Genomic DNA, 12,941 nt, shown 5'->3' with positions numbered 1-12,941 from the left:
GGCCTGCAGGGAAGGGCAGTTGGGGAGAACCCTGGCCTGCAGGGAAGAGCAGTTGGGGGGGATCAGGCCTGCAGGGGAGGGCAGTTAGGGATGACCAAGTCTGCAGGGGAGGGCAGTTAGGGGCAAACACGCTGGCAGGGGAGCAGTTAGGCATCCACCAGGCAGGCAGGGAAATGATTAGGGGGTGATCAGGCTGGCAGGCAGAAGTGGTTAGGGGCAATCAGGAAGGCAGGCAGGCGAGCAGTTGGGAGCCAGCAGTCCTGGATTGCGAGAGGGGTCCCATATTGGAGAGGGTGCAGGCTGGGCTGAGGAACACCACCCCCTCCTCTGCATGAATTTTGTGCACCGGGCCTCTAGTTAATAAGTAATAACGCAGGAATGAACTGTGCTTCCTGTACTCACAGCTGTAAACGTACTGTTGCCCACTCCTGAACGTAGCAACGTGGTCACTGAAACAGGAAGACCTGCAAGTTTCTTTAATCTGATTTCCTGCGTGGGAATCAGTACTCTGCCCTCAGGGTAATCTTTACAGCTGGCAGCGACCCATCGCCACCTCTGGAACCTGGGTCCGGGGCAGCCCTCCTGCGCTTTGGAGGCCCCTGGGATTGCGCTGGCAGCACGGGCACAGAGCGACGCCCAGGAACCCGCTCACGGAGGCCGTTGCTCCACGGGCCTCCGAGCTGAGCGGACACGCACCCAGCAGCGAAGGAAATTGCGCCCGGGGTTGAGAAGTGGGGGACGCAGGGTGTGATAATTTCCTCCTCGGTTTCCACGAGCTCCCTCCAGCTGAGGCGCCGAGGGGTGTGCACCGCCAGAGACAGTGGAGAAACAGTAGCTGCTCACATGGTCAATGCATGATTGCTTCATGCGGAGCTGGGAGGATTTGCTGCACATTCACACACACACACACACACACACACACACACACACACACACGGTCTTACCCAATGGCCTGAAGCTGTGCCCCCCAAGTCTGCTTTGAACAGAGAAACAGCTTGCCCTTGCTGGTGTGGCTCAGTGGATAGAGCATCAGCCTGTGGACGGAAGGGTCCCAGGTTCCATTCCCATCAAGGGCACAGGCCCGGGTTGCGGGCTCAATCCCCAGTGTGGGGTCTGCAGGAGGCAGCCCGTCCATGATTCTCTCTCATCATGGATGTTGCTATCTCTCTCTCTCCCTCTCCCTTCCTCTCTGCAATCAATAATATATTAAAAAACAAAAACAAACGAAGAACAAAAACACACAGCAGGGAATCGGCTCTTAGGAGTGTGCCGTGGGCCCTGTGGGCTTGGTGTGCCGCGCTGCCTGCTCCCCGCAGGTCCAGGGGCCCGGGTGGAAAAGCCCCACGGAGGACGGAGATTTCCATGGCGCGGCTGGTCCGGCGGCACGATCCTTATCTGCAGCCTCAGGAGGTCTTGGCCAGAGGCCTGGGGATATCCTCCTCGCAGGAGCCTCATAAATAACCCTCACATCCCCCGCTTGGAGACGCGTGTGTCACTGCAGGAACAATGCGCGGCCCTGGGTCCCATTGTTTTGCCTTAAAAAGTCTGGGTTTCGGGGGCCGGGCCGGCCTCGGCGGGTTTGATGTGTGTGGAATGTGAGCTGATTCACAGACTTCCTGGCCTCTGACCCGACCTCCCGGCACCCAGCGACTGGACAAAGCCCTGTCACCCCGCTTCCGAGGGCCGGCGCAGCACCTGGCGTGGGGCGGCCCTCCCTTCGTCGGGGTGGACGGGGCGGGCTGATGGGAGAGGGGACCGGCCGGAAGCACAGGTGTCTCCTGGGTGTCTGATTACAGTTCACGCAGGAGAGCTGCTCTGTTCCTGTCGTGGACAGGGGAGGACTGTGAGTTAGGTGTGCACACACATAGAGGCTGTGCTCATACGATACAGATATTTACAAAAAACAGAGAAAGTTACTCACGTACGTTGACATAGACTGTAAGGTGTGTTTATTGTGTTTTGAAAATATAGGTGAACCAGCTCGGCTGGTGTGGCTCAGTGGTTGACCATCGGTCCGTGAACCTGGAGGTCACGGTTCGGTTCCTGGTCGGGGCACATGCTTAAGTTGTGGGCTCCATCCCCAGGGTGGGGTGTGCAGGAGGCAGCCGATCCACGATTCTCTCTCCTCATGGATGTTTTCCCATCTCTCTCCCACTCCCTTCCTCTCTGAAATCAGTAAAGAAGAGGCGGAGCTCAGTCTTGGCAGACACACATTGCTTTCCTAGCTACCAGGAAGGGGGACAGCAGAACTGGTTGTCACGTCACTCCCACGGCGGGAGAATCAGGCTTCCATGAGCTGCCGCCTTAGCGGGTCTTGCCCTCAGCTCCCTCCTCGGAAATGAAGTGGGATTAAAAGTAGCACCTTTATGTACACTGAGTGGCCAGGTTATTATGATCTCTGAACGCATCATAATCTGGCCACTCAGTGTATATCCTACATAATAAAAGGCTAATATGCAAATTGTCCCCTCGACCAGGAGTTCGACCAGCAGGCAGGCCAGCCAACCCCTGGCCAGGCTGGCCAGACCCCAATCCCCAATCATGCACTGGGCCTCTAATATATATATATATATATATATATATATATATATATATATATATATATAATCTGGCCACTCAGTGTGTGTGTGTGTGTATATATATATACACACACACATACACACATATATATATTTAGCCTCTCAGTGTGTGTGTGTGTGTGTGTATACATATACATATATACATACACACACACACACACACACACACACACACATATATATTTGGCCTCTCAGTGTGTGTGTGTGTATGTGTGATGGTTCAGAGATCATCATCATCTGGCCACTCCGTGTATATAGTCATTGATTTCAGAACTTCGCATTAAGCGTTTGGAGAACACCGGGGTGGGACGCGGTGGTGCCATTCTAGGACTCGGCAGTTACTCTCTTTGAAGATGATGAGAATCCTTCAAACACTGCCTCGTTCCAAATGAAAATTTGTTTCCTTATGATTCATTATCTCAAAACTAGCTTTTTTATTAGATCACTTTTTAAGTTGATAATGCATTTTAAAAATCAGACATCATGAAAAGTATGGCTATAAATTCGGGAAATCGATCAAATAATAGTATCTGGTTTTATGTCTTTATTCTTATTAAAGAATAAAAATACACACGTCTGTGCATTTTACACGAATACGTACAGACATGCATTTCACCTCGCTCAGAGAGAAGACACAGAACCAGCGATGGCCATGGCCCCAGCCGCTGGCGGGACTGGGTGAAGGGCATTCAGCGTTCTTTGCGTTACACTGTCACTCTTCTGCAGTGATGTTCAGATAGAGGTTTTAAAACATGTCAGCGTTCAGCGAGGAAGGCGTTCCCGTAGGAATGCCGGGGCTTCCTGCTGCCGGAGCCGAGGGTTTGGAAGATAACCAGGTCAGGGGGACAGGACCCCGTGGGAGTCCTTCGTCGGCCATGGCTGGGGCGCGGGGTCCGCCTACAGGAGTCATCCTCCTGAAGGCTGCTTTCTGAGAAAGCCACAGAGAGCTCTCCTGTGTGGGTACCACGGGCGGCACTTGATGCTTCTGAGAGCAAACAAGGAGCCTTGTAGGTGTGTGTGTGTGTGTGTGTGTGTGTGTGTGTGTGTGTGAGAAAACAGGGCGTTTTGCTCAGTGCCCCTGATCCAGCCCGTGGACGCTCCCCAGATCAAACAGCCCAGTGCTTTGAAATTGCAGGGGAAACACAATTTTAATCAGCCCGCCACCATCACACTCATTGTTCGGAGATGAAAAGAGCGGAAGCCCACGTCTCTCAAGCCGTGGGTGCTGAGAACCTGTCAGGGTCTCATTCTTACACGGACCCAGATTTATTTTCTCTCTGTTTTTTTTCTTCCTTTGTGTCGTTGTGTCTTCCACTTTCTCCTTTCTTTCTTTCCTTCCCTCCATCCTTCTTTCCTTCCTTCTTCCCTCCTTCTCAGCGCTCCCCCGCCCCCCCCCCCCCCCCCCATCGAGCCTTCCCCGTAGTGGGGAGGTCATGGGACAACAGAAGCCACACGAGCTGGGGCAGCTGGTGGAGCCCGGACACACGCAGGCCTGGCATCGGAGTGAAATGGGCTCAGTGGCCACACGGCCCCGAGACCAGGCGCTGCCCGTGACTCAGGCCTCGGCCCATTGTGCCCGTGGGCCCTGGAGGCCACGCCTCTGGACGGGGCCAGCTTCCATGCAGCCAGATCCAGAGCTACGTGTTGATTCTTCCAGAGAACAAGTAATTTCCTGCAAACGAGTACTTAGAAGCCCGCAGTCCTCCAAGGAATGTCCAGGCCTACGCGAGCTGGACTTCCTCCGGGTGGAAAACAGATGTGTGTGTGGCCCTGAACTTGCAGCCCAGTCCTTCAGCACTGCTCGGGCCCTCCGGGGCATCTCCGGGCAGAGGGCCTTTGGGTCTGTGTCGGAGGTGCGTCCAGCTCGCTGCCGCGTTAAAGAGTGGTCGTCATGATTTTAGTTATTTGGATTTTATTTTTTTCTACTTTCTTAGTTTTAAATATATTTTTACTGATTTTAGAGAGAGAGAAAGAGAGAGGAAAGAGAGAGAGAGACATCAATGATGGGAGAGAATCATCGACTGGCTGCCTCCTGCACGCCCCACCCAGGGTATAGAGCCCGCAACCAAGGCATGTGCCCCGACTGGGAATTGAACCGTGACCTTTTGATTCATAGGACGATGCTCAACCACTGAGCCACACCAGCCGGGGTAGTTATTTGGATTTTAAATAAATATTTGAGAGCCAGGATTTGACAGGTTTATTTTTCTCTTTATTTTCCAAGCTTCCTTTCATTCTGGAGCCTTTGTGTGTCCAGCAGGTTTGTGGGAGAGCCCAAAGACATGGTGTGTTTGGAGGGGAAAAAAGAGACGGTTTGGGATGCGGAAAAGAAACGAGATGTGGAATAAGTGAAAGTTGTTAAAATCCTGCAAGCCTGGGGCCGTCTTCAAGCATCGCCCAGAAATAAGTTCTCCCTGCATTTCCCTTTTGGGGGGAGGAGCAGAGGCTGGGCCCTGGCCCCGGGTCCGAGTGGAGCGGCAGCCCCAGCGGGGGCCCGGCGGGCCCGGCCGGGCCGCGGCAGGTCCCCAAGGTGCCGGCGGCCTGTGTGAAGCCACGCGGAGTCCCGCCACATCTGCATCCTGCCCCGGCGCGGCCTGCCGCCCCGGCACACGGGGTCACACCTGCTGGGACCATCCCCGTCCCGGGCAATGGAGGCCCTTTAAAAAAAAAAACTAAAAAAAAAAAAACACACCACCCCAAAAAAACTCCTGGCTGCCTATCATCAAGAAAAACAACATTGTTTTCGGGGTCTCTTATCTCTCCACTCCCAAATATCCTGTTTCTTGGGGTTGGGCGGCCAGGACCAATAGAAAGCTCTTCCTGCCATTCGCTGACTTCATTTCCCAGACTTAGCACAATCTCATCCGCTCCAAACAACCCCATCAAAACCACGTTCTGGTCGGGGAGAGGCAATAATTATTATTAACATTTATTAGCCGATCGATAAACGTGATCGTCGCGTGATGGCCAGCACGATCAAGGTAAGGAGAGGGCGCCTTCCGCCGGGCCGAAATCGTGGGCTTCTCGCTCCTTTCCTCTGGTTTCCTTTATCGAGGCAGATAAGTGAGGATTGGGCAACACCCCCACGGCCACAATAGAGGACAACAAGATTTCCTTTGCGCTGCCTAGTAAATTTCCTTTTTCCTACTCCAACCATCCGCAAGGCTTAAAAACTTCAAACCCAGGAAAAAAATGGGGTTCCTAAATTCTCGGTGGCCTGGTGTGGAGGACTCCGGCCTCGGGGCTTTTTCGGAGCCGCGTCCGCGTCTTCCCGCTCCGGCCCCGTCCCTAACGGTCCGGACGCGGCTCGGCCCTCGGAGGGCAGGGTCCGAGGCCAGGATGGGCCTGTGGATGAGGAGTTTTCGGATGCTCTTGGGGTGGCTCCTGAGCCTCGGGGGTGCCCGCCGGGCCCCGTCGAGGAGAAGAGGTGACCCGGCCGGCGGCTGCCGGTCCCGGGACGGACGCTCACATGTTGGCTTTGCTTTTTGTGGATCCTTCGTGCCGAGAACGCAGGGTTCTCCTAGCTCCCGCGGTGGCCCCTGGGCTTGCTCGGCCGTGGGTCCGTCTTTAATAAAATGCCTGCTTTTCTGGGTGCACCGTGAGTACACATCCTTCTCCGCGGTGTTCGCTCTGGGGGGGGGGCTGGAGCGGCAGGGCCCGCCCGGGTTCCGCGCTGGGGGCTGTGAGGTCCGGTGTGTGTTTTTCTCGCAAATGTGCCCGGTGCCCGGTGCGCAGAGATGAAGGTGGACGTGACCCCGTGTTGGTGGGCACCTGATTGCGGCCTCGTTCCTGGAAGTGAAACCCGTGTCAGTGTGAGAGCCAGGCAGCGGCATGGGGTCTGCGGGGTGCCCGTCGGTTAAAATATGTCCCCGGCCCCCGGGCCTGGGTGACGTCTGTAGAAACGAGAAAAGTCACCAGGAAGGAGGAAAAAGGCAGGTTTTGGTGGCTGTGTGCCTTTTGTTCGGCGGCAGAGAGGCGAGGAGCATTCTGGTGTGTTTTCATCACCGGTCTCAGCTCCTTTGGAAGCTCCTGAAAATGAAAGTTTGCCCAGAACTGGGCCAGGGCACTTTCAGAAACCCGCCTTGGTTTGGGACTTCCAGGCTGGCTTTATTTCTCCACCCGTGTTCACTAACACAGCCACCTGCTCAGGCGTCCAAGGCGTTCGCCTTATGGAGACTTTCCCCCTCTGGCTCAGGGTCAGTGCCTGCTGACACGCAGCTCACAGACGGCATGGTGGCGCTGGGGCGGCCTGTGCTCCGTTCCAGCTCCAGGAGGAGAGATTACTTTACTTTCTAAGCCCGCATGCTGCCTGCTCCATTTTATTCTCGCCCTTATGTAAGTCCCCGTGGCATGGCAGTTCCATCAGACATTCTCTGTCCGCCTTGATGAGCTTGGAGTGCGATTTTATGTGTGTTTGTGTTTTGAAAAGACCATGAGTTCAAGGACATGAAAAGAACAGACCACCCTTCAGAGTGTGGGTGCAGTCACCGCACACCCCAGCGTCAGCTTCTGAGGACGGGGGGCTGTTCTCGGAGCCGGGGCGTGGGGTGGCGTTCAGAGTACACCTGTCCGGGGTACCCCACCGGCCGTCCCGTTTTATGACTCTGCGTTATCTGGGGACTGTCTACGTCTCAGGCGGGCTTTTGAAATGACGTCAAGTGGATTCCTTTACACCCGTGAAGACAGAAGGGCCCCTCTTTATGGGAAACTTCCTCTGAGATAGGTTTCTGCTCGCCTTCCCGGGGAGGGTCAGGAGATGGTTTTACCGACGTGTTACAGGGCCCGCCGTGGGCCGCAGCTCTTGTTGTGTGAGCGCAGAGTGCACGTCGGCGGAGGCCAGGCAGAGGCTGTCCGTGGCCTTCCCAACAGGCGGTGCGGGCCCACGTGTGAACACGCGTGTTCGGCTCTCTCAGGGAATGAACCCGTGTGTCCGCTAAGTGCCGGAGGTGAGGCGGCATTCCACACCTGGGGGAGCTTGCTTCTCGGGTGACGCTGAGGCCCAGGAGGCGTGGAGACAGGCTAAATGTGTGGATGCCGCCTCGGCGGCCCTGGCCCTTACCTTCCCGTGCTGGCCTGGGATGGGGGACACAGTGTTTGTGGGAAGAAGGAAAGGGGGTTCAGGAGCTCACGCTGATCTCTGAGTGTTCCCGGGTTTTGAGATCAGATGACGCGTTGTCATAAAGGACATGGACGTGGAGGGTGAGGTCCCCGAGTGCGGGTCCCGGATCGGGGTTGGTTCTGTGCCCTGGGACAAGGAGGAGGAGTGCGGACACCCCTTCCCCGCTGCCCCCCAAACCCGCGCCCCGTTCTCCCGTGGACAGCAGCGCCTGGTAGTCCTGGGGCGCTGTTTGTGCTCCTGTGGGTGTTTTTAATCCTCCCCGGAGACTTCCCCGACCGGCTGGCTAAGCGGCAGGCCGCTGGGGAAGTCTGCGGCAGCCACGGTCCCCGCTCAGGGGCTGCTTTCCCCGCAGACAGCGGGGCCAGGAGTAGGACAGGCTCAGTCTGGTGAACGTCTTTTTTTATTTTATTGATATTTTACAGAGAGGAAGAGAGAGGGATAGAGAGTTAGAAACATCGATGAGAGAGAATCATCGATGTGCCCGCAACCAAGGTACATGCCCTTGACCAGAATCGAACCTGGGACCTTTCAGTCCGCAGGCCGACGCTCTATCCACTGAGCCACACCGGTGGAAGTCCTGCTCTCCCTGGACTCCTTAGGTGGTGCCGGGGCCCGTCACAGCCCCTGCTTCCAGAGGTGAATGGTCTTCAGTCATTAAGAAAAGGGGGAGGGGGATGTGGGGATTTTCCTTTATCCCAGCGACCTGGCGGTGCAGGAGGGGGAGCCAGCCAGCACGGAGAGGATCCCACAGGATATGGAAAGTTCCCGCCGAGCCGATGAGGAAGCAGATAGCGCTGTTTCCAATCGCTGCTGAGATGAGTCACTTTCTCTGATTGAACAGAGGAGGCCGGGGCCGGGCACTGCAGCCCGGAGCGTCCCTTTGCCGCACCCGGGCTTTCCCGTCTGTGAAGGAGCGCTGGGGCTGCGGTTGCCGTCCACCCGCTCAGGCCTCGCTCGGAGCAGGCGCTCGCCGCGGTCGGCTCTGCTGTGTGAGCCCAGAAGCAACGGAAAGGCTCCGGGTCCGGGAGGGATGGCGCCTCCCGGGTGTGATGAGCTCGATCGCTCGGGGGGTGTGTACGGTTTTCACCGGCCCACGGCTTCCGTGGAGTGAGAACCGTCTCATCCCTTGTTGGGGGGGGGAGGGTCTGGGACACGGAAGGCAGGGACAGGGAAGGTGCCTCCGCCCGCTCTGTGAGGACCGCCCCTGGAGGAGCCGAGAGGGGAAGGCCAGGCCGCTGTTTCCGATGGCTCTCGGCGTGGCCGCGGCCTGGCCTCGGGGTGGGCATGGTTTGGTTCTGAGCCCCTGTGGGCACTGGTCTGGGCCTCTGACTCAGTGGCCCAGAGCGCCGATGGGGCCCCTGAATGTGTGGATATGACCGTCCATTAATACATTTATGCGGGACTGCCAGGCTCTCAGGGAATGTTCTGAAACCCGAACCATTTCTTCTTCTTCTTTAAAAAAATATATATATTTTATTGATTTTTTTTACAGAGAGGAAGAGAGAGGGATAGAGAGTTAGAAACATCGATGAGAGAGAGAGTCATCGATCAGCTGCCTCTTGCACACCCCTACTGGGGATGTGTCCGCAACCAAGGTACATGCCCTTGACCGGAATTGAACCTGGGACCTTTCAGTCCGCAGGCCGACGCTTCATCCACTGAGCCAAACCGGTTTTGGCCCGAGCCATTTCTTAATTACATTTTCTTTAAAGTGATGATTTCAATTTAAAAAATTTTTTTTTTTCTTCAAAACACACATTTATTTAAGAAAACCCTCACAAGCACACTCACAAGCGCCCAGAGAAGGAAGTGAATAAGGGAAAGCCGTTACGGATGCCCCCGGAAACCCTGTCCTGTCTTAGCCTCGGAGCCAGCTCTCCCCGAGGGAGGGCAGCCCGCCGCACAGCCCGCTGGCCCCGGAGCCGCCTGGGCGCTGTGCGGAGGGGACACGGGCTCCGGCCGGGGGCAGCGGGCTCAGAGCGGCCTGGGGAGGCTCTGAGCAGAGGGCAGGGGCGTGCCCAGGCCCTCCCCGCGCTGGTGGCCTGCTCGGTGCTCGGCTGGGCAGGGTCTTCTCTGGAGAGCGAGGGGAGCCCCATCTGCCACCGGGACCCGTCCCTCCTCTGGAGGGGAGGATGGGGTCAGCTGTTCTCTTTGTTATCTTCTGTGGCCACAGACACAGCGTACAGTCACATGACCTGGGCAAGGGACCTCACCGGTGTGACCTCAGTTTCCTCATCTGTAAAATGGGGTTTAAAAGGCTGTCCTGTCCCGTGCTGGTGCTAGTGAGAGCCTCTAGCAGGTGCTCTCGATTGGCAGCTGCCGTAGGACAGTCTGTTTGTTCCTAAGAGATCGCACTGGCCTGGCCCGGCTCTGAACTCTGCTGTTCCGTTGCCCTGTTGTTCCTTTGCCCTGCTTCAGCTGTGACACCCAGAGCCCTCAGGTTTCAGTCTAAAGCTTTGGAGGAGGTAGAATGGCAGGTCCCTTCGGCAGGTCAGGGCAGGCACACCGGCCTGGGGGCCGCAGCCGGGGAGGCCAGGAGGAGGGAGCCGGTGGTGTCCCTGAATAAGGGAATGACAGGTCAGGCACCCCACGGTGGGCAGCGGTGGGCTCTGTGCTGAAGGAGACGGAGCCTGCGATGCCGCCTGTCCCAACCAGGGCAGGAACAGGACGGGAGAACCTCCAGGCCCTCGTATTCTCGGTTTCGGTGAAAAACGCACTTGATGGTTTTTTAAATGAAAAACAACAACAACCACATGATACAGTCGACACACATTGCTCCTAATTCCAACCAGCCAGAGAAAATGACGAGCCGAAACCAGTTTGGCTCAATGGATAGAGCGTCGGTCTGCAGACTGAAGGGTCCCAGGTTCAATTCTGGTCAAGGGCATGTGCCTTGGTTGGGGGCACATCCCCAGTGCGGGGTGTGCAGGAGGCAGCTGGTCGATGTTTCCCTTTCATCGATGTTTCTAACTCTCTATCCCTCTCTCTTCCTCGCTGTAAAAAGTCAATAAAATATATTTTTTAAAAAGGGGGAAAAAAAAAAAGGAAAATGACCAGCCTCTGGGGTGTCTGCCTGCGGTGTGTTTCCCTCTGTCTGCCTGTCTTGCTTTTCTCAGTTAACATGTCCTCAGGTCACATGATATTTGGTAAGGGTAAGCAGGCTTTTGATGCTTAATTATAGTCCTTTTAACATTATACTTTATTTACCTGGTACCCTGTGGCAGGAAATAACACTGCTTTCAGCTCTCCACTACCTAGATTACAGCTCAGCCTCTATCTAATTTTTAAAAAATTCATCTTATTAGTCCTGGGGCTTACGGAAAGGAACGATCGGACCCATGGCCATCCATAATTTTGAAGTCTCCGCCAAATTTAAATATTTGCCAATTAAAAAAAAAAATTGGCCCATTTCCTCTCTGGAAAGGTTGTACCCATTTCCACCTCTTCTAGCCAGGGATGAGGCGGGTTCCTCTGTACGCATAACAACTCTGAACACGTTCCTCTCGGAATCTCTGCCCCTCGGCCCGGCAGAGCTGGAATCTCATTTTTGTTTGCGTTTCCTTAATGACGGTATTTCGTTACATTTTTTTGACCGTGAACCTATTGGAGCGAGTGGCCACGGTCAGTGACCCCGGGATCTCTTTCTTACGCGTCCTTTCATTCCTCGTTTCATCAGACTTCTTTCCCACATACTTCCCCTATTGAACTTGGCCGGGGCGCGCCGTGTGAAGTTTGAGATCATCCCTCATTCTGTCTACTCCCTCCCGCTTCGTTCCTCGCCTGTCAGCACATTCCCCGGGCCTCGCTCGCTCGCGTTTGTGCATGCTCTCCAAAAACCTCGCGGGGACTCAGGCCAACCATCGGGCCCGCTTTCCATGCGGACTCCCCGTCTCCTGGGCGTCCTCGGCAGGGACTGGCCCACGGAAGGGGCTCTGTAAAAACTGGCTGGAAAAATAAAATTTTAAACTAAGATCCTTGGAAGACCCGAAGAGAGAAATGGAGACATTGTCCCCCAGAGAGTAGCGCATTCTGCAGTTCCAAACACGGTACTGAAACCATGCTTGTGGATTTTTAAATAGATGTCCTATTGCTTTAGAGAGAGCACTCCTAGGTAAGTGAAAATGAACTAGAGCTGTGCTGATGTTGCGAAGAGCACAGAAAAGCAGTTTGAAAGGCAGCCGTTGTATCTTGAGTTGATCACCCCGCTGAGCCTCATCCTCAGCACCGCGGGGCCCAGGCCACACCGGGCTGGGCGCGCCCACGGCCTCCTGTGCTCCTCACGCAACCTGGATGCCGCTGCGTTTGCACCAGTAAAGACGGAGGATTAGCCGAAACCAGTTTGGCTCAGTGGATAGAGCACATGTGTCAAACACAAGGCCCGCGGGCCAAATCCAGCCCGCCAGGCCTTGCAATGTGGCCCGCACCGCGCTGTCATCACTGCACTCCGCTGTCAGTTTATGACATTGTCAGTTTATGACTGTTCAGTAAACCATTTGGCCCGCAATTTAGGCTGGATTTTAGATTTTGGCCCCTTCTCTGATTGAGTTCGACACCCCTAGGATAGAGCGTCGGCCTGCGGACTGAAAGGTCCCAGGTTCCATTCCGGTCAAGGGCATGTACCTTGGTTGCGGGCACATCCCCAGTAGGGAGTGTGCAAGAGGCAGCTGATCGATGATTCTCTCTCATTGATCTTTCTGATGCTCTATCATTCTTTCTTCCTCTCTCGGTAATAAATCAACAAAGTATATTTTTTTTTAAAAAAGGGACAGGATTAAAGAGGCTGAGAACGTTGCTCAAGTCACACAAATCTCTTCGTTTCCCCTCAGTTTATCACCAGATCGTCTCCCTTTCCTGCCTGTGGCCCTAGTCTCAAACAGTAAACCACGGTGCGGGCGGGGGGAGGGGGGGATGTATTTGGTGATATAGTGATGTCGTTCATTGAATAATGAAAATGATTAGAACTGGCTGGTTTATGCCACTGCTTTTGTGTGAACAATAACAACAACACACCCAGGCCACCACCATTACCCTTTTGGTGGTTAATCCGGCGAAGGGGCCGGAACCCTGCGCCTGGGGGCCAGGCTCTCCCCCTGCCAGGCAGTTGCCAGGGGGCAGTTGCTACGGGGCAGTGGCTCTAGGTCCCAGACCAGCTGCTGATTGGCGTTTCCTCGTCCCAAGTGTCCACTTCCTTGCTCTCGTCTTGGGACTGAAAGTGCAGCTCCGAGTTTTCCATCCGGTGTCAC

At 55.3% G+C, this 12,941-nt stretch overlaps 1 protein-coding gene across 7 annotated transcripts in view; it reads left to right on the top strand.

Moving 5' to 3' along the window:
• Window positions 1–12,941, top strand: part of ERG (ETS transcription factor ERG) — a 197,272-nt gene that overhangs the window by 102,900 nt on the left and 81,431 nt on the right. For 3 of the 7 annotated variants that reach the window (XM_084873654.1, XM_084873652.1, XM_084873650.1), the window contains exon 1: window positions 5,365–5,560. The exons of 3 other annotated variants lie outside the window; for them this stretch is intronic. In XM_084873654.1, coding sequence (XP_084729780.1) covers window positions 5,543–5,560 — 18 coding nt within the window. In that variant the 5' untranslated portion in view covers window positions 5,365–5,542. Of the gene's footprint in view, window positions 1–5,364; window positions 5,561–12,941 lie in introns of those variants that run through there. One more of the 7 variants, XM_084873655.1, reaches the window with a different exon arrangement.

This window comes from Pipistrellus hanaki (genome assembly GCF_964339955.1).
Source record: "Pipistrellus hanaki genome assembly, chromosome: 2".
NCBI lineage: Eukaryota > Metazoa > Chordata > Mammalia > Chiroptera > Vespertilionidae > Pipistrellus > Pipistrellus hanaki.
This window is presented reverse-complemented; position numbering and strand designations above follow the sequence as displayed.